At 41.2% G+C, this 27,486-nt stretch overlaps 1 protein-coding gene and 1 long non-coding RNA gene across 9 annotated transcripts in view; one reads left to right on the top strand and one right to left on the bottom strand.

The window, feature by feature from the left end:
- Window positions 1-19,653, top strand: part of PLPPR1 (phospholipid phosphatase related 1) — a 274,835-nt gene extending 255,182 nt beyond the window's left edge. For 7 of the 8 annotated variants that reach the window (XM_082468763.1, XM_082468756.1, XM_082468758.1 and 4 more), the window contains 4 exons: window positions 6,119-6,369; window positions 9,529-9,705; window positions 13,562-13,693; window positions 18,542-19,653. In XM_082468763.1, coding sequence (XP_082324889.1) covers window positions 6,119-6,369; window positions 9,529-9,705; window positions 13,562-13,693; window positions 18,542-18,574 — 593 coding nt within the window. In that variant the 3' untranslated portion in view covers window positions 18,575-19,653. The other variant, XM_082468762.1, reaches the window with a different exon arrangement.
- The window catches only part of LOC309663975, a 129,778-nt gene extending 103,367 nt beyond the window's left edge, over window positions 1-26,411 (bottom strand). Inside the window, exons 1-2 of the long non-coding RNA XR_014265524.1 lie at window positions 23,476-26,411; window positions 22,282-22,391 (exon numbers count right to left, since the gene is read on the bottom strand). This is a non-coding gene — a long non-coding RNA (uncharacterized lncRNA). The remainder of the gene's footprint in view (window positions 1-22,281; window positions 22,392-23,475) is intronic.
- Window positions 26,412-27,486: the final 1,075 nt, after the last annotated feature.

Raw genomic sequence — 27,486 nt, 5'->3', positions numbered from 1 at the left:
AGGCTCAAGAGGGAGGGGATATGGGGATATATATATATACATAGAGCTAATTCACTTTGTTATACAGCAGAAAGTAACACAACATTGTAAAGCAATCATACTCCAATAAAGATGTAAAAAAAAAAAAAAAACTACAATGAGGTATCACCTCACACTGGTCAGAATGACCATCATCAAAAAGTCTACACATAATAAATGCTGGAGAGGGTGTGGAGAAAAGGGAACTCTCTTACACTATTTGTGGGAATGTAAATTGGTACAGCCACTACGGAGAACAGTGTGGAGGTTCCTTAAAAAACTAAAAATAGAGCTACCATATGATCCTGGAATCCCACTCCTGGGCATATATCTGGAGAAAACCATAATTTGAAAAGATACATGCACCCCACTGTTCATAGCAGCACTATTTACAATAACAAAGATATGGCAGCAACCTAAGTGTCCATCAACAGATGAATGGATAAAGAAGATGTGGTATATTTATACAATGGAATATCACTCAGCCATAAAAAAGAATGCTATAATGCCATTTGCAGCAACATGGATAGATCTAGAGACTATCATACTAAGTGAAGTAAGCCAGACAGAGAAAGAAAAATATCATATGATATTGCTTGTATGTAGAATCTAAAAAATAAAAAAATAAAAAAAAATGATGCAATGAACTTATTTACAAAACAGAAATAGACCCACAGACATAGAAAACAAATTTATGGTTACCAAAGGGGAAATGGCGAGATAAATCAGGAGTTTGGGATTAACATATACACATTACTAACATATAAAATAGATAGCCAACAAGGACCTACTATATAGCACAGGGAACTAGCCTCAATATTTTGTAATAACCTATAAGGGAAAAGAGTTTGAAAGTGTATATATGTGTATGTATGTGTAACTGAATCACTTTGCTGTAAACCTAAAACTAACACATTGTAAATCAACTATACTTCAATAAAAAACAAAAACAAAAACTTTATAAACTCAAAAAAGTGCTTTATACATATAGCAGTTATGAATTTGAGTCTATATCTCAAATATGCAAACATATCATTTCTTTTATTTTATTTTATTTTTACTGAGATGCAATTCACATACCACAAAATTCACCCTTTTAAAGCGGTCAGTTTGGTGGTTTTTAGTATATTCACAAAGTTGAGCAACCATCTTTTTTCTGTTTAAGTCCAGAAAATTTCATCCCCCCAAAAAAATCCGATGCCCATTAGCAGTCACTCACTATTTTCCCTTCTCCCCTGACCTATTCTACTTTCTATCTGTGGATTTGCCTATTTTAGACATTACATATAAATTGACCATACAATGTAAAAAAATAAAAATAAAATAGGAGTAATTTTTTCCCCAAGACCCCATGTGATATGGGATTATTTCTCCCTCTTCAGTCTTAAGTGGGGCAAGATCTATACACACTCAGTCTTCCTCAGCAGAAGCGTGACTTGCTCTTGGCCCACTCTTCATAGTTTAAGCTCAAGAGCAGGTTGGTGTGCACGGGGCTACGTCCAATCCCAAATTAGCAGGCTTCCTACTGCAGTGCCTCAGCTCCAGTGAACCGGCATCTCCTCACCCCTCCACTGCCATGACAGCGCAGTGCATGCAAAGCTATGGCGCCCAGCATGCGCGTCTGTCCTCTCAGGAGCAAGACGCCAGCGCCTGTGCCCCTGCCACTTCCTGCCTAGCTGTTGTCCCAAAGTGTGTCTCTAAATACATTCAGAGGAATAAGGGGGGGAGAGGAGACAGTCCCAGGCAAATTCAAAGAGCAGAACTCATCCAGTGGAGTGACCGCATCCCTATTTTCTGAGCAGTCTAAATCCTGGATCTCTGATTCAGGGGGCAGACAGGAGAGAAAGGAAATCTCCCTAGGTTTTCTCCCATGATCTTTGTCTTCAGAGGAGAAGCTCGGGTTTTCCGTGAACTGTGTGTGTGTGTGTGTGTGTGTGTGTGTGAGACAGAAATCCCTCACTGATTATCCCTTCAGGTTGGCACTATGAGTTTCCATCTTTTTTCACTGTCATTGTTTATGTTTTAGTGGACAGTTGAGAGGTGCTCTATTAGAGGCTGTTAGCAAAGTGCCATTTTAAACTGGAAAATTATACACTTATACTTTAATATGGAATAATTGGCCTTCAGTTCAGAGGCTCCAGCTAAAGTCACAGGTTCTTTGTGGCTAAAAGGAATTTATCCCTTTCTCTGCTCACCTCACCAGTCCCTGCTAATTATCACTCCGCGGCCTGGGTCTAGGCTTCCTACTGAAGGCCTCCTGTGTGGAAGGCAACAGACTCCGCCTCAGCAGCAAGCAGTCTGGTTTCTGTATTTTGACCAGTTCTTTGTTTGGGAGGCCTAAAGAGATCCTGATATGAGCCCTATTATCATTTGCCAGTACACCAGTTATCTTTGGCTGAGAAGATCTTTGTCATATGCATTTCCTGCTTACGTTACCACTTTCCCCTACTACATTCTTGGTTGAGTTAAAGGATAGAACCCTGCACTGATTCCTTGGCAAGAAGCAGATCACAGAGTTTCACCTACATGTCCTAATTTACTAGTGATCAAAGATCCTAATTTGTCCAAAGACGTCCTGTCTGAGATCAGAGGGATCCTGGTAAAACCCTGAGAGGGGGTAAAAAGGATTTTTTTTTTTTTAAACACTTTCATCTTCCTCTTTCTTCATCCTTTGACTTGCCTGATGGGTGTCAGATCCTTTTAGGCCACAAAGAAGAGGCATGCTCAGGTTACCTTAGCGATCTGTATCATCAAAACATGGACCGCAGACAACACCATCAGCAGGTGCCAGTCTCTGTCCTAATGCCACATTTTTTCTAGCCTCCTGGTCCTCTCAGCATTCTAATGCCCCTTGCCCCTTAGGGATGTGGGAATTCACAAGTGCTTAGCCCATTCCATGCCAGAATGTATGGGTCTTGGGAGGTACCCTAGGGCTCAAACAATTTGACCCTCCCTCCAACATTGCTAACGCAGGCTCCTGTAGCTCTGATACTGTGCTGGATGTGGAACTTCTCTAAAAGTTGTCCAGGGCTCCTGAGCTACACCCCTGGGAGGCACAGGACATGCTTCAACTTGATTTCCAAAAATCATTCTGGAGGTTTCTATTGCCCTGCCCCTGGGGTTTGACAGCCAGCATGAGGCAAGGAGCATGGGATGCCCCTTCACTCCTTCACAGCCAGACCAGGCAGGGTTCTGTCTCCTCGGGAGACACCCTCAGCCTCATCTTCCCCATTCTAGGGTTTATTTTAGAAACTCAATGGTCTTATCCTATAGACCATGGCTCTTGGTTTTCCCATCCAAGTCTTTTCAGAATTCCAAACAAAAAAAGCAGTACGCGTCTCAAGCACATAGCTCTGGCAAGCCAAAAGAGCTTTACTTTTAGACTTTGTGTCTGCGGTAAATCCATTCAGAAATGTGATCAGCTCCCCTGAAACAAGGAACACCGCTGGGAGCAGAGCCATAAGATAAGTAGAACCAGCTAGGGAGGGTTATAGGAATGAAAAATGTATCTGTTAAAATTTCAAAAAGATTTTCTCACTTAAAGAATTTTAGACACCAAGGTAGGATATATAGACACTTTAAAAGCATCTCCTTCAAATCATATATTGCAGTACAGGAGACCATAAACAGTGTTCTACCTGACTCTGAGGACAAAAGCAGCTCTTTTTAGCTTCTGAGGCTTGTAACATACACACAAGGAGCTCAGGATTAACAGAGGAATAGCTGGAATTTCTTACAAAAGCCCCGTATGATCTGACATTGTCTGTGAATCACCGCTGCAGCTTCCACTGCACTTTGTTGGCATGGCCCATGCCAGGCAAGTGGAATCCCCGGGACTGCCCTTCTGAAGGTACATCAAATACACCAGAATGAAATGTTTGGAAAACAAATGCTTGTTAAGCCATCAGGAGAAGCAGACAAAATCCAGGAGAGGCAAAGAGAAGATGGGAAAGCAACTTTCAGCAATAATATCACATGGCAGCAAAGTGGAAATTTGCCCGTCACAGATTCACTGTGACCATGGACCTGGCACTTCAGACACCTATCCAAGGAGCCTAGAAATCCTCTATCTCAGAAAGAATTCGCCCTAATTGGAAGCATTCTGACAAATAAAATCCCAGAGGAAAATGCTGTCACTTTTCCCTTTTCAAATCACAAGTTACCCTAGTTGCCTGGAAAAGTATGTCTAGACAGACTTACTGCCCCTTGAAAAAGCCAGGGACCTGGTCTTTGAGAATCTTGCTTGAAGACGTAAAAAAATTTCTCACCCAACTTCCAGAACCTGTGGGTGAAATTTACCACGAATGATCAGTGAATGCCTACTCTCAGAGGTCAGACGCTGTGAGTGTGAGCCGGCTGAAGGTATTAAAAGAGCCAGTTCTCATTCTGATAAAGCACATACTGGCAAAGCCACAAAAAAGAAAATTATAACCATCAATACAGGTCAAAATGGAAACCGGATGAAGGTTTCAGCCAAACTTGTCTTTGCTTCTGCTCTAATGGATTGACTTTTAGGTGCTGAAGTCAGCACAATTTGCAGATTCAAGACATTGAATATGTGGAAGTCAAAATTGGATAGAAATTTAATTGAAAATATAGCAGATCCTTGACATTTACAAGGGTTACTGCTGCCTCTCACACTTGCCAACTTCTCCCATAATTGAGTCGCACTTGAAAAGTCTTCTTTATCTCTTCAAGTGACTTGTATGTACTTTGGCTCTGCACAGCTGCTCGATATATTTAACAGAAAACAGTCCACAGATAATCTATAGATGTATGTATAGGCTTTGAAAGATCCACAGTGAAACTCCCTATAGGGAATTCTGCTTATTCATGTTCAAGCTTGTTGGGGGTAATCCTATATTCCTGTGGAATTTACCAGAGAACAGATAAAATCCAGGAAGTATAGCCTACCCACAGGGTTCTTGGCCAAGCAGGCCAAGTCAGCATGGTAGGTAAAATAACGCCTTCCTCGCTCCGAAATGTCTGTCCTAACCCCTGGAAACTGTGGATGTGTTACTTTACATGACAAAAAGGAATTTACATGTGTGATTAGATTAAGGATTTTGAGATTATCCTGGATTATTCAGGTAGATGCAATGTAACCTTATAAGAGAAGCAAGAGAGTGAGTCAGGGAAAGAAACGTGACAATGGAAGCAGAGCTCGTATGATATGATTGCTGGGGAGGTAAGGGGAGAGCGGGGGCATAAGTCAAGGAACGAAGGCAAGAAGCTGGAAAAAGCAAGGAATGAATTCTACTCTGGAGCTTCCAGAAAGAACACAGCTCTGCCAACATTTTGATTTTAGCCCAGTGAAACCTATTTTGGACTTCTGACCTCCAGAACTGTAAAACAATACATTTGTGTTGGTTTAAGCCACTCAGTTTGTGGTGATTTGACACAGTCACCAACATTCATCTTTAACACTCTTCCTCCTCATTTTCTGTTTCCAACATCAAATGAAACATCCAATTCAATCAAGGTTTCTAGAGTGGCCTTTTCCTCTCTTTTAGGGATGACTCCGTAACAACCTCATTCTCTCACCTGCCATGGTAACTCCTCCAAGGAGTATCTGCATTTCCAACAGGACCAGGGGGAAGATATTTTCTATAGAAGGAAAGAGAACTAATGTTGAGTAACTACTTAATGCCAGGCATGCAGCGGGTGTTTTGCACATATTTTATTTCATCTTTCCAACTCCTTTCTGAGGTATCACTCCCCCCAACCACTTTGTGATAAGGGTACCAAGATTCAGAGAAGGTAAACAACTTACACTGTGAACGAGTCACCAAAGGTGGGTCTGGAGCCCAGCTCTACATGACTCCAAAATTCAAATTCTTTCCATTAGCACATGCTGCTTCTAATTTACTTATACAAAATAATGAAATGCTAACAGGAGTGTGACTGCATCAATTTGGAAGAAACAGTGGTTTGGGAAGCAGGCACCACTCCCTGGAAAGATAAAGGTGAGGGGACAATTTGACTCTGGGGAGGACCTTTCTGATAGGTTGTATGGACTCTCACCGCTGTTTTTCTCTCAGGGACAAAACCAGTCGATGGGGTATGTCACCTTTCCTAATTATTTTAAATCTCCTCATAGGGGTATTTGCTTTTGGGCTTTTCGCTACTGACATTTTTGTAAACGCCGGACAAGTGGTCACGGGGCACCTGACGCCGTACTTCCTGACGGTGTGCAAGCCCAACTACACCAGCGCAGACTGCCCGGCGCACCAACAGTTCATCAACAACGGGAACGTCTGTACTGGGGACCTGGAAGTGATAGAGAAGGCTAGGAGGTCCTTTCCCTCCAAACATGCTGCTCTGAGCATTTACTCCGCCTTATACGCCACGGTGAGTATGACCCATGTGGAGTTTTGGCTGTGATGGGTCTCTCCGCCACCCTCCCCCCGATTCTGGCATTACTTCTGGTGACTTCTAAAGTCATGTTACAATATGTTTCTCCTTTATTATATCATGCTGTTGCCCCCACCCTCAACATCCCAATGTAAGACCTGCCAGAGGATGTTAATTCTGGCAAGACTGTTGATAATCACTTAGTCACATCCTCCCATTTTACAGATGGAGAGACTGAGGTCCAGAGAATAGCTAAGAACACAGAGTCAGAGCGGAGGCCCAGGCTCCTGGCACCGGGTATGGGGTTCTCTCACTGCCCAGAACAGCACTCTTTACCAAAGCTTTGGTTGGTTCTAGAACAGCACACATTCCTCACGCTTGTCTACAGATTTGCAGGTGTGTGCCTCGTGTGAATGCCTGCCTGGGCAGTGCGGCAAACCCGGATAAAGACATGGCTTTCCTCTGCTCCTCCTAATGCTCTTCTTCATCACTTTGCCAGGACAGATGGGTGATCCTAAAAGACCCCCAACACCCACAAGTTTACTTCTCACTGTTCCCTAGGTCACACAAACTTTGACTGCCCCCACTGGGGTATAGTATTCTAAACTTTTTGCTCTCATCACAGAGAAAGCCCAAAGTGTGTCTCGCATCTTAAAATAGAAGGAATGATGGTGTCCATCTTTTTTTCCTGCTCTTTAATTGCATCCACTTTGCAAATGACTTCATTTCACCTTTGTCTGACCTCTGTTTCCTTAGAACCGAGCGTATAGAAGTAGAGGGATCAGTGCAAAGGTTCCACTGCTGGATAGCATGTGTATTTACCTGTGGATGAGTGACTATTGGCTGAAAACACCCCTTTTCCTTCAACTTATTTTATATTCAGGGTGTGACTAGTCTAGTGATTCTCAGTGAAAGGTGAGGTAGGAGAAGGCAGAGGAAAGACCCCTTTCAAACTACGCAGTCTTCCCAGAGACTCTGAGTGTGCCCTCGACCCGCCTCCAGTGAACATGTCCCCTCCCATCCAACGACAGTCACTGCACTCCCTACTGAGTCTGCTTCTGATGGAAGTGTGTCCATGCCATCGCCCCAAATACATACATTCAGGGTGGAGTAAAGGTGACTGGCTACAGGTCTGGTCCGCTTAGTAGAGTTTGAAAGAAATTGCTGAATATTCTCTTTAAAACAATGGCGCTTTTTTGTCCAATTTATAGGATAACATCTATAGGATCAATTTTCCAAAATAAGTCCAATTATTTCTTTTAGATCTACTCTTTAATGAATACATGTCAAAAGTGATTTCAGCTACCCCCATATTAAGGAAACATGAACATAAATAATACAGAAGCCTCGATTTACAAACAGACCAGTTTAGCTCAGTGAGGTTTCTTGGCTTTACTGCCCACCCCCCAAAAACATCTACACCAGGTGTTTTTTAAACAAAGTCTTTTCAGGCATTTGGCATAGTTTCCAGTTTTCAAAATATCGTTTTGTATCCTAGATTATCTAGGACCTAAGTTATATGAAGCAATGTACTCTTGCACCTTTTTCTGTATTTTATCAAACTCAAGTCATTGTATGAAATCAATTTTTACACCACCATTATAAAAATAAATCTGTTACTCATCAAAAACTACTGTCTCATCAAGTGAGATATAAATTTCTCTTGGGAAGAAAGAAGTTATCTTACTCAGAATAGATGCTTATATAGCACATGTTTTCAAGGATTCAGATGTAATCCAATTCAAATCATGCCCCACAGACAGACTATAATCAGAAACCCTGATACAAGATTCCAATTGTGTAAATATTTTCCCGAGCCCCTATTATGTGTGCTTTCAGAAATTACTCAACAAGGATTTCCTAAGTACTAGTTAATGCTGTGAAGAGTACTAACTAACCATAGGCCCATGTTATTAATAGTTTGTAATCTTATAGGAAAGATTTATAAAGGCTATAATTAAAAAACAATATAGAAGCATAAAAAACTAAATTTAAATATATCTAGTATAGATATTAAGTAACATTTCCTACACAGCCTCAGAATGGTGTAATGATATGCTCTAATTTATGTAACTCTGATCTAACCACAGTTTTATAGGGTATCTATTACATGTAACAAAGAAAATCCCATCTTCCTGTATTCACACCAGCGTTGAAGGATCATTCTAGGAAATTAAGTTTCCACTATAATACTTTAAAATGCATCTATGTGAACTTACATGTGCTCAGGCCATACAAGCACACTATAGACTGTAATTTAAGTATTGGCATACTATTTTTCTGGGTTGCAAACTCATTTAGCACACTTGTTAAGAAGCGATGATAGCTCAATTACGCCCTCTAGTGGTTTCTTGTAACCATTACCAAAGGTTGTGTAACAAAGTATTTACTTGTTTGAAAGAGACACATCTTCCTAACTCTAAGCCACAAGGGAAACATTTGGTAACTGAGCCTATGAAATACTTAAGAGTCTTACCCAGCTCCTCACAATGGAATAAGAACAACCTACAAGTCACATGTCATAAGTTGCATCATCCTTTACTTACATCAGGTCTTCCCAACTTTTTATATGTCGTGGCCCACATAGAAAATTTTATTTTAAAACATGCTGGAGTAAATGAATGGATAGGGCTGATCACGCTATCCCAAGGATTGTGAGAATCAATTTCCCAGCACAACTGAAATGTATTTATGTGACACACTGGTTTGGAAGTTCTAATTCAGTCAATTAACTAATCAGTCAATGCTTTTATATCCGTTGAAAGTGTGAAGAATCTGCTAGGATTATGGGGGACACAAAAAAGTGAAATGTATTGCCACTCATCTACCTGGTCTTCTCCATAAAATTAATTCTCATAGAAGATTTATTTGGCATCTGAGATTCTTATTTGGGTTTCCTAACACCCCAAGTGATTCTTTCGTTTGTTGCATAAAAACTGCATGCTCTGAACCTGATTATTATACAGTCATTCATGTCACTGTAATTTCTGTTCCCACGCCCACCAGAATACAAAGCACAGAGACCAATGAACATTCATTCATCGTTCTTGCTTTGGTGCAGGCCCGTCTGTGTGTGCTGGTGTATGTCCGTGCATGTGTGTATATACACCGTACGCAGAGGCTGCCAGTCACTCCCCGGTCTCTGTCCTAACCTAGATGTACATCACAAGCACAATCAAAACGAAAAGCAGTCGACTGGCCAAGCCGGTGCTGTGCCTCGGGACCCTCTGCACAGCCTTCCTGATGGGCCTCAACCGGGTCTCTGAGTATCGGAACCACTGCTCCGATGTGATCGCGGGCTTCATCCTGGGCACTGCTGTAGCCCTGTTTCTGGTAGGTCAGCTTCCCTCTACTTTTTTCCCCTCTGGTGCCCTCTGAAAGGCTGCCCAAGATCCTGGCAAGTCAGGCTCCCCAGACTCCAGTCTAAGTCCAAGTTCCTCTGGCCCCAACCTTGTGAGTTGCAGTTACTCGCCAAGTATCCTGTGCCCTTTCTTTCAGAAATATGACTGCGTATTCCCCCGTGGGTCAGGAGTAGGATCGCTTCAGGAAGGACGGCTTGCTCCACTTGCTTCAACCCTGGCCTTGGGGCTGGGCAGACACAATTTAGCATACCTTCAAACCATGATTCTCTAAATACTTGTTCAGAACGTACTGGGAGTATAAGCTAAGTGTTGCTTGGGGGAAGAACAGAGAACAAAGTACTGACGCAAGCAGGCAGCTCCTTCTCCAGCATTTCAAGAAACTCCACTCTGGCCCAGACTTGCATATCCCACTCAGAAATATGAAAACCCTCAGCTAACCACACCCAGACTTTTTAGGGGGCCTCTGTTATCTGAACATGCCTCTTGGGCATCTTATTTCCACTGTAAGTGGCCTCTCAACCACATAATACTTCCTGGAGAAGGGTTTTGGTTAATTTTTATTGTTTTTTAAAAATTTTTTACAGATTTGAGGTATGATAGGCATACAATAAATGGCATAGGAAGTGTAAAATTTGACCAATTTTGACCTACAGATACATCCTTCTCTCCCACCCTTCCTTTCCCTTCATTCCTAAGCAACCACTGATCTTCTGTATTAGATTACCCTAAGATTTAATATTAATGGAATCATACAGTAGGAATTGTTTTTCCTGGCATCCTTCACCCAGCATAATTATTTTGAGATTTATCCATGTTGTAAGCATGTTATCGGTAATTCCTTTTTCTTGCTGTGTAGTATTCCACTGCATGGGCATACCATAGAGGTTCAGTATTAAAAATTATCTTCAAAGATTTAAAATATACCCAGAAGGGACTTCCCTGGTGGCACAGTGTTTAAGAATCTGCCTGCCTATGCAAGGGACATGCGTTCAAGCCCTGGTCCGGGAAGATCCCACATGCTGTGGGGCAACTAAGCCCGTGCGCCACAACTACTGAGCCTGCGCTCTAGAGCCCACAAGCCACAACTACTGAGCCCGCATGCCACAACTACTGAGCCCACGTGTCTAGAGCCCGTGCTCCGCAACAAGAGAAGCCACCACAATGAGAAGCCTGCGCACCGCAACGAAGAGTAGCCCCCCACTCGCTGCAAGTAGAGAAAGCCCATGCACAACAATGGAGACCCAACGCAGCCAAAAATAAATAAAATAAATTTATAAAATAAAATAAAATACACCCAGAAGGATTTACAGTAAATCACTAGGCCTGCAGATGTGCATGAAATCAATCTCCTAATAACATTCAGCAGGCCTCCCCTAGGAGACAGAAGCCATCACAGCCTGGATGTCCTTCCTCCCCTTCTGCCCTTTCTGGTCCAAGGCACCCGTTAAGACTAACGTCACACGTAGATGGATTTCACAGGCCTATGACCTAACTTCTCCTTGTCCTATCCCTCCCATATGGGGATTCTGTATGTATGTCCTCCCCAACATACAAAATGCACATATGCCTCTCCCAACCTCGAACTCAGTTTCCCAACATTTTCAGCTGCTCAGATACACACAGAAAATGCTCACATTTACTCAGAACATTCATTGGCAAGCTCCATTTGAATTCAAAATTATTTGTAATGGATACAATCTTTCTTTCTAAAGTGAAAGATGAGGGACTTAAATGCAAATGCTCTGGGTGAAGCAGCAGGAAAAGTGGTGCTGAGGTGACCCTGAGCTGTTGAGCTCTCAGGAGATGTTCCCCTAAGGGCGCTTTGTAAACGGGGGAGAGAACACAGGTGACTTCAGGAGAAGAGAGGATTCTACAAGCAGAGATCAATAGTACATAAATGGAGGCTTGGACTCCAAAGAAACACTGTTGCTGTCCCCATCAGTCCTGGATCCAGCTCAACCCCAGCTGAAGAGAAAAAGCAGTACTGACTGTTCCAGGCAATTTCATGGGGTCTTTATGGGATGAAATGCAAAAACTTTGTGTTTGCCGAGGCCCCGTATACAAATTCTGCTTTAACATTAAACTTGTGTTCTCTCAGTAACTTGCAGCCCTCTTTCCTACCACTTGGTTACTGTTAAGTCTTGTATTGCCTTCCCAATTGATGATGAATGTCAAAATTTGCTTTCCACAAATGATCTTTAGGTAAGACCCATACCTGCTGTTGAACAGGTCTGGTAGGAGGCAGGCCACACTGTCCCCCACTGTATCTGCATGTACACACCTCACATATACACTCGCCAAGCTGGGAAATGGGAGGAGCGGACCTTGTAGAAGAGAACGGAAGCATTCCAAAGCAGAGACTTGGAGGAGGCTGAAAAAGAAGAGTCTGAACAGGAGCATATTTGTGGCCTATGTTCATTATGGTTTTGTTTCTTATGAAGATGAAAGTGGGGGAAAGGGGAAGGAAGTTAGTTGAACAATTACTACATGCCCTACACTTTATATACACCAAATCATGTGCTCCCAGGACAGCCCTAACAATGTTTTTTACTGAGGTAACTTTGGTTTATAATGTATGTTTCAGGTGTACATTATAATTTGACGTCTGTGTACAGATGCTCGCCCCCAAAAGTCTACTTTTCATCTGCCACCATATAATTGACCCCCTTAACCTATTTTGCCTGCCCCCCGCCCCCCTTCCCCTCTGGTAACCACCAATCAGTTCTGTGTTTGTTTTGTTTATCTTGCCCTAACGGTATTCTTATCCTCATTTTATAAAAGAGGAAAGTGAGGCTCACAGATAAGTGACTTGCCCAATGGCCACCCAGCCAGCAAGCCAGGAATCTGACCTCTCTCTCCAACCCCAGAGCTCCTACACCCTCCACTTCTCCCATTTCCTGAATGGGGGAAGTTTAAGCAGAGCTGGAGAGTGAGGTAGAGGAGAGCCAGGTAGAGAATATTCATGTGAACGTTCTGTGGGGTTTGAGGAGCTACAGGAAAGATTCAGAGGCACTGGATATAGAAAAAATGATGCAGAACAATGGAAGAGAGTATGGAAAGAGAAAGATGGTTAGAACAGACTCAATTATGAAGGGGCCTCAGTAGGAAATAAAGACAAATGGGTAGTAACTTAGAGGGGGAGTTTTAATGGAAGCAATAAAAGTGCCACTAATAAATTATGTGACTATTTGCTAAGTAACTCAAGGGTAATCATCTTAGGTAAGAGCTAAAGACTAGCTAACATTGCATTTTTGCTGTATGTTTGGCACTTGTTAAGAGGCAAAATCCTACAGCGTGGTGTGATTTAGAGGCTATGGAGTTTAAATCTGTGTAACCTTGGGCAAGTTATCTAAATTCTCTGTGCCTCCTTATCTAAGTTGGAGAGGATAATAGTACCTGCCTTATAAGATTGCTGAGTGGATTAGATGAAATAAGGTAAACCCTCAGGACAATACCAGCCACATAAGTGGCCCTCAGTAAATGTTAGCTGTTATTATGAGGTGGTTTACATTCATCATGTCGTTTAATTGTTGTAAATCTATGAGGTAGGTGTTATTCCCACTTTTACAGGTGAGGAAACAAGCTCAATGGGGGTAGACTGAGCATGACTGGCCATCTGGTGATCAAACAGATGCTTCCTCAGCACCTAGAATGTGCTCAGCAGCAGACAGCCTGAACCATGCCCCAGGCCTTTCCATGGTCCCTACCCACTGGCTCACAAGTCACTATGCAACGACATCCTAAGGGGGAAGGCCTGCCACCTGCAGAGATGGCCAGGCATTGACGGCTGCAGTCTGACCCCAATCTTTTTTCCCCTCATCCTGCAGGGAATGTGTGTGGTCCATAACTTTAAAGGAACACAAGGATCTCCTTCCAAACCCAAACCCGAGGACCCCCGTGGAGTACCCCTAATGGCTTTCCCAAGGATAGAAAGCCCTCTGGAAACCTTAAGTGCACAGGTACAGTAAAGTGGTTTTAGCAAACCAAACCTGGAGGCTCCAGGCCTGTTATCTAGGAAGTCAACTAACCCATTCCTCTACTGAAAACTGGACATAACTCAATCCACCCAGCAACAATAAAAATCTGACATAAAGGCCCTCAAGAACTTCACAGCTTCCCTCAATTAATCCTGTATTCCTTCCAGGGCTTGGCCCTTCCTCAGGAAGTTCTTAGTCATGTCTAACTTAAACCCCAACTGCTTCAGGATACCTTGACCTCCAATGTAATAACACACTTGTGAAATTTACACCAACTCCTGTGGGAGGCCAATTTGATTTAGTGACTAGGACAACATTTGGAAAGAAATGCTTTGTTACATCCAGTGATAGATGTAAATTGGCAGCACATTAAAAAAGGTAACTAAGTATCCTTTTGGATCTGTTTTGATGACCATCAAAAATTCAATGCAACAGTACTAACTGATCACTTATTTACACCAGGACCTTGCTTCATGCCAGAGATGAATAACTAGCCACATAGTCCTGCGCTCAAGGAACTCACAGATGATCAGGAAAGGTGCATATAAATCAGTAATCATAATATGGCATGCTGAATCAGATACACGAAGCGCTTCCTGAACACAGATGAAGAAGAAATTTATTCTAAGGCAGGGAAAGCCACGGAGAAGACTTGCCACCTGAAATGAGCCCTGAAACATGGTATAAAGCACTGACTTTTGCCTGAGACAGTTGCTAGGTGCTTTACAAATATATTTTTATTTGAACAAAAACTTACTGAATCAGTAGTATAATTCCCATTTCACAGATCAAGAGGAATATGAAGATAGCAACAGTAAATTACTTCCCCAAGCCACATAGCCAGCAAGTGGGAAAACTGGGGTGAGTAGCCCTTTAAGCAGACAGAATGGGGATAACTGATAATAAAACAGGGTTTTTATATCATGACACATTTTTCATGTAGCTGAGTCCTGCTAAAATGTTTATTTTCTGTAATAGTCTATCCCGAAATCTTGTTGTATGTGGCATTTCCTTACTAAATCATTTTTACAGAGTGCAAGAGAAGCAAATCTCCTCCCACTGGAATTATCATGTACTTCCTATCAATATAGTATAAAATACTTCACTATTTAAAGAGTAACTATCAGATATCTGAGAAACTATCATATTTATTTTCACATTTAATGAAGTCTAATTTTATTAATGAACCAGAAAAAAAAAAGTTATTTCCACCTTGGGAAAAATATTTAGGGCTCTCCATTAAACCCAGTGCCAAGTATTTTGTTCGTTTTCCCTTCACCTGTATTAAGGTGAAAATCTTGACTTGGTCCAATTAGAAATAACATACTGAAAATTTTACTACTAGTTTATTTATATATAGCCAGTTAATGCAGGTTGAATGACGAATTAGCTAAATAATAAAACCTTGTAATGAAATGGTGAAATAGACTCTCCCTAGTTTTTCTTCCCTAATTATGTTCTTGTACCCGGTGAGGTCAGAGTGTTTCCCTCTATTTTTTGAGATGAAGCAATTAATGACAAAGGTGAATTTAAAAAGCAAGCCGAGATGTTTGCCAAGTTCCACAAACATATCAGCCTGTCCTTGTAAATGCTGTCGACTTTGCCCTGAATGTCCTGGTCGAAGGGCACCCTGTTTCCGCCCCATCCTTTTACCCAGCACTGCTCAAGCATTACCTTCGTTCTGAAGCCGTCTCCAGACTGCTCTCTTCTCCCTCAGAACCAGGAATAGTTGACCCAACCAAGAGACATCCAGGCCATGTTTTGGGGGATTCTACTTACATTGAAAAATGAAGTGCCAATCCGGTTTCAAAACCTCCTATTCGCAATATAGATTTTAAAAATTCTTTAAAAATATGTATTAGTTTATTATTCACTACAGGCAGTAGTTGAACTTTTCAAATCTGTCCATGTATCTTTATTGCCATGTATATCCCCTCATCTGGGCACAATCTGAGGCCTTTCGTGAATATCAGGCTTGGGTCAAAGGGACCCCAGGCCCCAGGTGTGACTGCCCCTCACAATTAATGTCAGTAATCCCATCATATCTGCCTCCCACAAGGACTGAGAGATTTTTAAGTATGTGAACCATGTCTTTCTTACTCTCTATATTTCCTGGCATTCACTAGGGGTGAAATAAATATGTAATGGATGGACAGATGCAAGCCAGAACCAAAACCTGAACTAGACCCTCTAGTCAAAACTGAGAACCTAAAATTGGGCTCTAGTCAATATCTGAAACTCCATGGTAAATAGAAGTTTATGAGTAATGATGAACAGGACTTCTGCAGGCTAGTCAAAATAAAGCTACAGGAAGCCGGATGGAAAGCATTGCCTCTTAAGTGATGCCTTCCATACTAGTTGTGCAATATTCAAGTAACCAAGCACCTGCTTCCCACATGGATAGTTAGGAGGATATACCCTTTATTTGTGGGTCAAGAAGAGAAAATGAGCATTTATTGCAAGCCCTCACATTCAGTCCTTACAATAATCCCGCAATTGGCATTATTATTCGACTTTATAGATGAAGTAAGGCACAAAGAGTTTAAGTAACATGCCGAAGGTCACCCAGTCAAGATTAAGACCCAGACCCATCTAATTCTAAAGGCCCTGCTTGCTCTTGTACACCACACAGCCTGACGTTTAAGGAAAATTCCATTTTGAAATCTACAACTCTCAGCATTGAATATGGTAACACGCTCTAGGGGACAGTGTGTGTGAGCTGAGCTGCACAGGGCTGGCAGGGTTTACACTGAGCCACAGCTCTTCCAAAATAAACATGCCCTGTGTTTTCCCCTGTGGGCGAGAGCTTCCTGTGCAACGGCAGCAGCCATGGCTTCTACTAGAAGCTGCTCCTTTGTAATTTCTGGGATAGAACCATCTTCCTGGGAGGAGGACTTGTGGAATCTGAGAGAAGATATGAACCTGTCTTTAAAGCACACATTCTCACAAGTGAAATCCATCCAGCTGTTCAGAGCGCCTCAAGAAGAAGACTGTCTAGCTGGGGAGGGAACCCCCTCACCCTCCCTTTCCTTCTTCCAGAGACATCCTTTCCCCTTTACCACACAGAGCCCCAGAGCTGCAGTGTTCTTTCCTCCTCTCCAAAAGATCAACTCAAATTTGAATATTTGCCTTCTGCGGTTGAGACGGTACATGTTCTAAAATCTTTCCCCAATACTAAAGAGAAACCAGAAAGTAAAAAATTACAGAATCCAAACGAAACAAAAATGGTCAAGTTTCCAAAGCATTATTTTTTTATGCTACAGAGCTGTTGTATCATAGAGAGACCAGCTCCGAGCTATCCTCGTCCTGTGGCCTCACACCCACTTTCACCTGCGTAATCAAGCTTAGCGTTGAGCAACTGTGTCTTTGTTGAACACAGTTTATATTAACAGAGAAATGAGAGGTGAGCCAGTGTGTTAACTCACTTTGTGTGGTATAAAGTCTCCCGTGTCTCCTGATGGGGGCGGGGCGTTGTAGGGGGGAGATGATATTTTTTTCTTTAACAAAAAAAGAAGGATCCAATCTATCTCAAGACTCAGATGCCTATGACCTTATTCCAGAAGATTCTGATTTAGCCATTCTGGGGTGCAAAGCCATATAAGAAAATAGTCCGAGAGGAATTCTAATGCTTGCCACCCCTTGATTTAGAGCTAGTGATATTATAGACTTCAAATTATAAATAGAAAAAAGAAAAGACTTGGAGAGTTAAAGAAATCTGCCCAAAGTCACCCAGTTAGTTATCTTAGGCTGTTAAACTACTTTATCTTTACCATCCACTTTTAAGTGGACTCTTATAAACATATAAATGACCAAACTATTGACCAAAAATTTTAAAAAGAAAGCATATAATAAAAGTAAAAACATAAAATTTTCACATTATGGCAAGAAATATAAAAACCTCAGTTTTTACAAATATGGTAGATAAAAGTACCTTGAAAAATATGGAATACTCAGTTTCTAAAATTCATAGTTGAACTCTCAAGAATATACATCTCTAGTGTCCTAAAAACAAACAGTAATCTGGAAACCCATAATAAATTAGATCTAAAGCCACCATTTCTTAAGGTATTTACCAATCCCACGGACTGGAAGTTTTAAGTTCAAACAAAAGAGAAAGACTTGGGCCTGAAAAAAGGTGGGATTATATATAAGTTACATAAAACAAAAGAGATAAGGGTTATTATGAACAAACCGTATAAACAAAAATTAATGGAACTACAAGGAAAAGTGGACAAAGCTGCAATCATAGATTTTAACACTTCTCTCAGTAATAAGCAAACGAAATACAGTAAAAGATAGATGATTAATAAAGTTTATCTAAGGCACATACATAATCCTTCTCAAAACACACAAAACATTTAAAATAGACCACGTGCAAGACTATAAAGCAAATCAAGAAACTTTAAAAGCATCTAGATCACATTCTCTAGAAATTCAAAGATACCTTAAACCAAAAACCCCTGTGCATCCGAAAATATTAAACTCATTGCTCTGGAACTCATGACTCGGAATATATCATATGGAAATTTCTCAAAGATTAGAACTGTTCAAAATTAAAGCCACAATGTTAAAAAAAAGATGTGGGATGAAGCTAAAGTTACTTTTAGATCTTCAAATGTTTCATAGAATATAGTTAAGTATGATATAAGACATGGTCTTATTGGGTTGAAAATCAGGGAAGTTTTAATACAAGAGGTAACAATTTGAGGGTCCTTGGAAGAGCATGTCAGGGAGCGGGAACAGAATGAACTTGAGACAGGAAAGCAAGAGGATATTCTGGGGAGACTGTGTGCATGAGTCAACTAAGGTTTTATCTGCTTGTGTTTGCAGAATCACTCTGCCTCTATGACCGAAGTTACCTGAAACGGCTGACGTGTCACAAGCTGTTTTTTTTTTTTAAATCACCCTCCAATTCAATACTTCAAGGCACACAGTTACTTGATGTCAAACTGTGAAGACAAGTATTATGTTTATCTAGTTAGAGGCTAATGTTTTGTACATTTTTTGTATGAGGAAGTGATGTAGCTTGCCCTGATTTTTTTTTTTTTTTTTTTTTTAGTCAGCTTTAATATATTTATGCCAGAATTTTAAACAAAACTTTCTTCTTGTTCAGGTGTGCATTGAAGAACCACATTTATTCAATGGTTGATGTTGTTTTGTGATATTTGTACACAAACCTTCTTTTCTCAGTTTTGTAGACACTGAAATGAAATGATTCACTTTAATCTTTTATTATCACAGTTGCGGCCTCCTCCAGAATTTTTGAATTTAAAAAAAAAAAAAAAACTTCTGAGTTGCAGGGAAGACAATGTTGGTTTATGGTAAATCGCAAAATCAATTGTGTAGAAAGAAGTATTACTTTGAAAAAGAACTTTTTCTGATTTCTTAACATGTGATTGCATTCTAAGTTAAAGTAACATATTAATAAAATCAGCTAAGTTACATAAACAATGGCAGGAAATCCTGGATTTGAGGAATGTTGGGTATGATTCTTAGGTAATGGCCTCTCCTAGTTAAGAAATTCAAGATCTTTCTGCAATTATGTCTTTGGGCTGGCAGGTGACACTGCAGCCTTCTTTCCCCAAAAAACTGCCAGTACCAGCCTCCCCTGTCAACTCAGTTTTGTAGATCATATTGTATGGACTTTATATGAAAATGAATATTTTACAGTTTGCACAGTATTATTTTGCAGAAAGGGTATCAGAGCATCTACAACCTAGAGCCCCAGAGCAACAGCTTGACTTTGTGGCTTTTAATTGTTCCAGAATTTTAACTGCATCACATTTTTCTAGCATGGTAATAACTAATGTGTAACTTCCTTGCGAGCAGGAGCTCCCTTGTCTGTATCTATCAGAATGTTTTCTCGACACTTCCATGTTGGTTCTTCTTAGCTTTTTTTGTACATATTTTTTTTCTAAAGAAAAAAGTTATCACAAAACGTATCTTGGCTCGTGTCCTTTGTTTGAAGCTTCATCCACTGGGCAAAGGTATTTGAAGAGTCACAATGACGTGACCTCAATAAGTGTTTATCCTCCTCAGTTCCATGCCTATGGGATCAATCCTGATAGAGGCATGACTGATATGTCCTTTCATGAAGGAGTGTGTGTTTAGACAAAAGAATTCTTGAAATTAAGACACTCGGAGGCACGTTCTGAATGCCTAACAAGCTACCTTTGTCTTCAGCTTGCCCATAGATACTTCTAAGGTGTCAGTAAAAAGTCAGAATCATTTTTAGGAAAAGTTACCTCTACTAAAACTCATCCCCCGTCTCATTCTGGCCTAAACTTATTTGCACTTACATGTATATACACTCACACACATCTTTTGAGTGATGTCCGACTAAAAGTTGGGGAAGTGGGCAAGAAAGGAAAGTGTTGAAAGCCCTAGTCATCCCCGATGCTACGTCACAACCATAATCTGGTTGTTCAAAACAAGGAACCCAGAGAAGCTGTGATGACCCCACGGCGGTGCTATACACGTCAGCACTGATATTAGAATCCACGTCTGCCCAACTCCAAATTCCATTCTTTCCACTACACCAAAATGTCTGCGAACCAAGTCCACATCTTCTCAGAGATTTTTCAATGTCATCTACCTACTTAGGTGGTACAGGGGATGGTGTAGCTGACCAAAGCACATCATTGAAAAAGATGCATTCTAGTTATGAGAAGGAATAATTTGCAAACTCTGAGGCTTCCAATCTTGTATAAACTACCTAAGTATAATGTTGCCCAACTTCAGAGTGATTCATCTTCTAAATATATTTTATAATTTTTTAACAACGGCAATGAGAGCTCAATTTCATTGTTCATAAGACATTCTGAAAAATACTGGCAGACTCTATTGATTTTGCATTGCCCATTTCTTATCACAATGGGAGACCATCTAAATATCTGACTACCAAATATGGCATTTCCAAGAACATAAGTTGACCAAGTGAGGGTTACCCTTCTACTCTTTTCTCTGGTTTCGATCTGGAAGAACCAGTTAGAAGTGTTCTGAGATCTCTGGCCACAGACTCCAATTTCCTGGCCTTGATATGTTACTGATGACTTCAGTGAGTGAGGCTCCACAGGACACGACACTGGGGCACTTGGAACTAAGGACCATCCCTGGGCTCACATCCCTGGGATCACCGAGCCAGTCTGATTCCTCCCATTATGACAAGGCAACCTTAGTGTTACCCCTGATTTAGCCCCAAGTCATTTCACTGGCTTCACATTGATCTTGGAAGCCTGCCATTTGAGATTCATTTCTTAAGGCTAGAGACCCCCCACATGGGCCTTCTACCCAGGACAAAGCCCTCTGTGTAAGTAGGAGGAGTGGTCACTGTCACCTCAGGATGAATTCTGCAATGAGCCTTTCTTCCTCTTTTTAAAGAAAGCCCAGAGGAGCCTGAGAAGTCTGACTCACTGTAAGAGGGAAGCAGGAAGAAACAAAAGAAAGGCTGATATAATGTGTGGACATAAGCAACCTCATGAGACTGTTAGCCTCTGAGGATATTTATGACATCTTTCAGTTCTTTGATTCTGCACGAGAATAGGATCTGACAGAGCCACGTTTGTCAAATAGACAGATTCCAGGGTTCCACTAAATTTGTCTGAAGGAGACTGTGACTCATTGGGAAATAAAGAGAATTTGCATGGGGCCTGAAGGTAAATGAAAGATAAGGATATTTAGATACAGAAATAAGGGTGAGGAAACTGCACTCAGCAGTTATGAAGATGTGGGTGCCTCTCTTGGTAAATTCTAGAGATCTCTCTAATTAGACTATAATAGACAGAAGGACTGTATGTAGCTCCAGTGAATCAGAATGCAAGCAGGCATAATCCCATATACAGGAGGAGGAGCAGACATTATTGGTATGATTTAAAGAACAGAAGAGACAGGAATAGCATTTTTGTTTCCAAAAAATTGCCTTGACTTCCCTATTACATGCAACTACCAGAGCTGCGAGGGTGTTTAAGTGTCTTGGAGGCAGACACAAATACCAGATTGCCCTAGTTCGTTTTAAGGAGGTTGCCTTAAGGCTGTTACACTATTCTTGCCCTGCTGAAGTCAAGATGTGTACTAGAACTAGTCTGTTATTTACTGTCATCCCTTCTACTATCATGGGAATTTTGTAATGCACATCAAATCTCTTGCTTGCATCCTAGTTCTTGGTCCAAATATCCCAGGATTGAGTGATAAAATCATTCAACAGGTATTTAATGAGCATCTATTATGTGTCAAGAGTCATGCCAAGAACTGGGAATACGCAACAAAATTGACCTACTTCTCACCCTTATGGAATTTTGGGTCAAGTGGAAGAAAAGGAGGACCACAAAACGTTTAGTGCTTTGAAGGGAGACCTGATTTAGATAGGGCAAGTGTTATGTCTTTTTTAAAGTGACATACACATTACAATGAGTTGGAGATGAACAGACAGAAAGTAGCCAAGAGAACATCATGTACAAAGGTCCTGGGGCAAAAACGAGTTTTACACATGTGAAGAACTGAAAGAAAGCCAGAGTGACACACACTATCGGTTTACCCATTCCAGGGTAAGTTTAGGGCCTGGGGCCCCCTACCTTTTGCTGAGTCCTTTGTGGGGGTCCGGCTCTTCCCTGTGTTAAGGCAGCCGCCAGCAGAGTGGCCTGTTGTTTTATTCTCCATTGTTCTTTTTCCCTAAACATGGTCCCTGCCATTAAAAATTTTTAAGGCAATTTCAGCAAGCTAAGACATAGGCATTCCTAAAGCCCCTTCCTAAAGCCCCTTCCACCTTTTGCGTTTTCCTTTGTGTATTAGAGGCCCTCTGACCAATAAGTCATACTAACCATCTTTAAATTCTCTGGGCCTCAGGGACTGTATCTGTATATGCCCATAGGCTTTAAAGATCCTCTCTAGAAATTCTGAAGGCTCCTCATTCCGTTTCTGTATTCCCTCCTGTGCTTCATTAAGGCTTCTTTTTTCCCCCTCTTCACAATCCTGCAAGAATGCAGTCTCGATAATGTCCAAGTTTGGGCCTATCCCCAGCATCACATCCCAGTTAGGATGCACTGTTGGTTCAGCTGTGCTGGCAGCATCCTGTATCGGGCCGCCAGGGGTTTCTGAATGAAGCTCACCTGCCTCCTCCCCAGCTCTATCCAGCACCATTCTACATGCTTCTGAAATGAGGAGGGGGGTGAATAAATTTTGAACACCGGCCCAGGTCGGGTTGTGGGTTGCAAGAAATTGATAAAAAAAAGTTTTTCTTCTCTTTGGGTCATCTCTATAAGTTGACATACTGGTTAATTCCAATTAAATCTGAAGTTGAAAAAGGAGAATGGACCCAGGTCAATCCCATCGGCTGCCCCATTTCAGCAGTCACACCTCCAGTGGGGACTTGCCTTAAGGGATTTTGCCCCACCTGACAAGATCAAAAAACAAAATCCCGGGCCTTTAACCCAGGTAACTCAACGGCTGTAACCTTTTATATTGTCTGCCCACATCCTGCCAGGTGAGTCTCCAACCCACGACTGGGTCAGGATCTCACAAACAACCTGGGCATAGGTGTGTTTCTTTAACGAGGTTACCCAGAAGGCATCTTCCAAACCCAAACACCCAAAACCAGTTTTTCACTGCAAAACGAAACTAAGTGCTGAAGGTTGGTGGCACCTCCCCAGAGAAATCCCAAGGACGGTCCCGTTACAAATGGACCAGGCAGCTGCTTGGATTCGTGCACAGGCTCTCAGCACCAGCAAGGGGCCGATAAACCAACAAGCAAAATTCCCATCTGGACTTACCTCCTGGTTGACCCACCAAATTTGTTACTGAGCCAGGTTCACTTTTCAGGAGGCACAGCAAGCCAAAACGCTGAGTCACCAAGGCTCGAAGCAGAGGTTTTACTCCCAAGGCAGCCAAGAGAAGAAACCGGAGAACAAACCTCAAATCCACCTCCCAGAAGGCAAGGGGCTGGGTTATTTATGGGATGACCAATAAAGAAGCAGGGAAGGCTGAGGCGTGGGGGGGAGTGGGGAAAGGTGATTGGGAAAGGGTGCGATAATCGTGGTCCTGCACAGGTGTATCTAAGCTACAGGCCTCTCCACATTCAAAAGGTCACCCAGCGGACACTAGCACCTGCCCAGCTGGAGGGTCGATGGTGCTACCCTTAACTAGCTCAACTTGAACTATACACAGCTGAGACTCCAAGGTCCTGGAAAATAACTTAGGCAAACATCTTGTTTAGGCTAGGAGCTGCTTGGAGGACATGCAAGTGTTAAAACGACCTTGATTAATGAAGGCAAGTGAAATGGATTTGACTAATCATTACGCACAGTTTCAGATAGAACCAGGGGAAAAATAAAAGCAAGGAAATGCAATGAGAAAAGCATGTAAATACATTTTCGAATATTATCTTTATCACACCACATATAAGCTCAAAAAACATTTGTTAATTGATGGTGGAATCATCACTAATTTGTGTCCAGAATTTGACATCCCCTACCCATACCCCATCTTGTAATCGGGGTGTCTAGAAAACCATTTTATTAGTTAAAATGTTGTTTAGTTAGCATGAAAAAAAAATTTTTTTAAAGGTGAATAGTGTATACAGATCATTGAATAAGCCATGGGAAAAGCCTGTTGCACAGTTCTGGTCCCATGGCTAAGATAACTTTTCTATTGTTGACCCATCTATATTTCCTCTATTGGTTGATTTTCTTCTCTGACCCAGTTTTTCTCATTCAGGGCAATGATGGACATTCACTAAACCTTTCTCCCTGAGGCCAGAACACACCTCTGGTTGTTCTGAATTTTTCTTTCTGTATGTGTGGTATTATCAGTTAAAGTATTGTAAGGCCCTCTGTCTTTGAACTAGTCTGTCTTTTAATATTATGTGTTGAGCTAACCAAACTAAAAAATTATAAAGACACCACATCCAACCTCAATTATAGTGGAAGCCATAATATAACAGACAAGAGAAGATTGGATTATTTCATCCCTAGCTACTGCGACCTGGGTAGATACAGCTGTCAGGCGGGTGAAATAATAGTTACATGAGTTTTGGGGGAAGACTATAAACTCAATCCCATTGTAAAGTCATCTATACTTGTGTGGGCTTAGGTATGTTAAAACTCCTCAAGCCTTAGTTTACTCTTTTGTAAAATGGAAATAATTTAGTGACTACCTATCCTGTGATGGTTAATTTTATGTATCAACTTGACTGAGCCATAGGGAGCCCAGTTATTTGGTCAAACATTATTCTGCGTATGTCTGTGAGGGTGTTTTTGGATGAGATTAACATTAAATTCAACAGACTGAGTAAAATAGATTGCCCTCCCTAATATGGGTGGCCCTCACCCAATCAATGGAAAGCTGAATAGAACAAAAAGGCTGACCTTCCTTTAAAAAGAGGGAACTCCTCCTGCCTAACTGTTTGAGCTAAGACATCTGTCTTTTCCTGCCTTCAGTCTCATACTGAAACATCAGCTCTCCTTAGATCTCAAGTCGGCCCGCTTTCCGACTGTAATTTACACTATTAACTATTGTGGTTCTCAGGCGTTCAGACTCAGACTACAATTACAGCATTAGCTCTCCTGGGTCTCCAGATTGCAGGTTGCAGATCTGGGGACTTAGCCTCCATAACCACCTGAGCCAATTCCTTATAATAAATTTCTTTCTCTCTCTGTATATTTATCTTGTTGGTTCTATTTCTCCAGAGAACCCTGACTGAGATTTTGGTACTGAGAGTGTTTCTAAAGAAACAGAGTTTTAAGGATGAGTTTTCTGAATTGGTTCTGGCGTTTCTGGAACTGGCTCTTCAACCTGATTAAATTTAAAGATGCTAATAACTCTATTTCAAGTAGTAAGGAGAATACTGATAGTCTATGGCATGACCTGGTAATGAAGATATGAAAAATATCACCACTGGATACTCCTCATCAACCTCTTATAAGAAGCAAAGGGGGACTTCCCTGGTGGTGCAGTGGTTAAAAATCCGCCTGCCAATGCAGGGGACATGGGTTCAAGTCCTGGTCTGGGAAGATCCCACATGCTGCGGAGCGACTAAGCCCATGCGCCACAACTACTGATCCTCTGCTCTAGAGCCCACAAGCCACAACCACTGAGCCCACATGCCACAACTACTGAAGCCCACGCACCTAGAGCCTGTGTTCCGCAACAAGAGAAGCCACCGCAGTGAGAAGCCCGCGCACTGCAACGAAGAGTACCCCCCGCTCACCACAACCAGAGAAAGCCTGTGCACAGCAATGAAGACCCAATGCAGCCAAAAATAAATAAATTAATTAAAAAGAAAAAACTAAAAATAGAGCTACTATATTACCCAGCAATTCCGCTCCTAGGTGTATATCTGGAGAAAACCATAATTCAAAAGGATGCATGCACCCCAATGTTCATTGCAGCACTATTCGCAATAGCCAGGACCTGAAAGCAACCTAAATGTCCATCAACAGAGGAATGGATAAAGAAGATGTGGTACATGTATACAATGGAATATTACTCAGCCATAAAAAGGAACGAAATAGTGCCATTTGCAGAGACATGGATGGACCTAGAGATTGTCATACAGAGTGAAGTAAGTCAAAGAGAAAAACAAATGTATAATATCACTTATATGTGGAATATAGAAAAATGGTACAGATGAACTTATTTGCAAAGCAGAAATAGAGTCACAGATGTAGAGAACAAACTTATGGTTACCAAGGGTGGGATGAACTGGGAGATTGGGTTGACATTTACACACTACTATATATAAAACAGATAACTAATAGAACCAAATGTATAGCACCAGGAACTCTAATCAATGCTCTGTGGTGACCTAAATGGGAAGGAAATCTAAAAAAGAGTGGATATATGTATACGTATGACTGATTCACTTTACTGCACAGCAGAAACTAACACAACATTGTAAAGCAACTATACTCCAATAAAAATTAATTTAAAAATAATAATTATTGATTGCAAAAAAGTTAATATGAAATTAATGGGGTTGTCATGGAGAAAAGATGTAATGCATGCTAAAGTTCTTGTCTGTTGGGGCAGAAAAGTAAATATACCGATTATATCTCTTATTTTTTTATTATGAAAAATTTGCAAGCATACATAAAAGTAGAGAAAACAAACTTCACTATACCGATCATCTAGATATAATAATTTTTCACATTTGCCATATTCCTGTAGTATTTTAAAACAATTCCCAGATACTGCAACACTTCACTTCTAAATATGTCAGTATGCATCTCTAAAAAGTTACTTTTTTACATAACCCCAATACCATTTTGACCCCTAACAAGATAACAATTTCATAGTATCATTTAATATCCAGTCATATTCAGATTTCTCTAATTATCCCCCAAATGTCTTTTTACAGTTACTTTGTTCAAACCAGGCCCACACATAGCATTTGGTTGATATGCCTCTTAAGTCCCTTTTAATTTTGAACAATCCCCCAGCTCACTCCAATGCAAAAAGGAAAGCAAAATCCCACAAAGTGAAAAATTCCAAATTTTTTCATGCAATTAACTTGTGAAAAGAGACAAGGTCAGTTGGTAATTAACTTGTGAAGAGACCAGGTCATAGAATGATGGACAATCTATGTTTGTCTCCTTGTAGTACCATTTAACTTGCTCACTAACTACCACATTAGTAAGAAGTTTGATCTAAGGGGTTGATTGGCTTCAAGTTGAACAGTGTTGTTAGAAATAGTTCTAAGTAGTGCTGGGCACTCCACATTACATCTTGTCATGAAACACAACATGTCAAATTGACCATTTTTAGAGATGCTAAGTTTGATCAGT

This window comes from Balaenoptera physalus, assembly GCF_965194825.1.
Source record: "Balaenoptera physalus genome assembly, chromosome: 7".
Taxonomy (NCBI): Eukaryota; Metazoa; Chordata; class Mammalia; order Artiodactyla; family Balaenopteridae; genus Balaenoptera; species Balaenoptera physalus.
The sequence above is the reverse complement of the archived record's forward strand: the minus strand, read 5'-3'. Positions and strand labels throughout refer to the sequence as shown.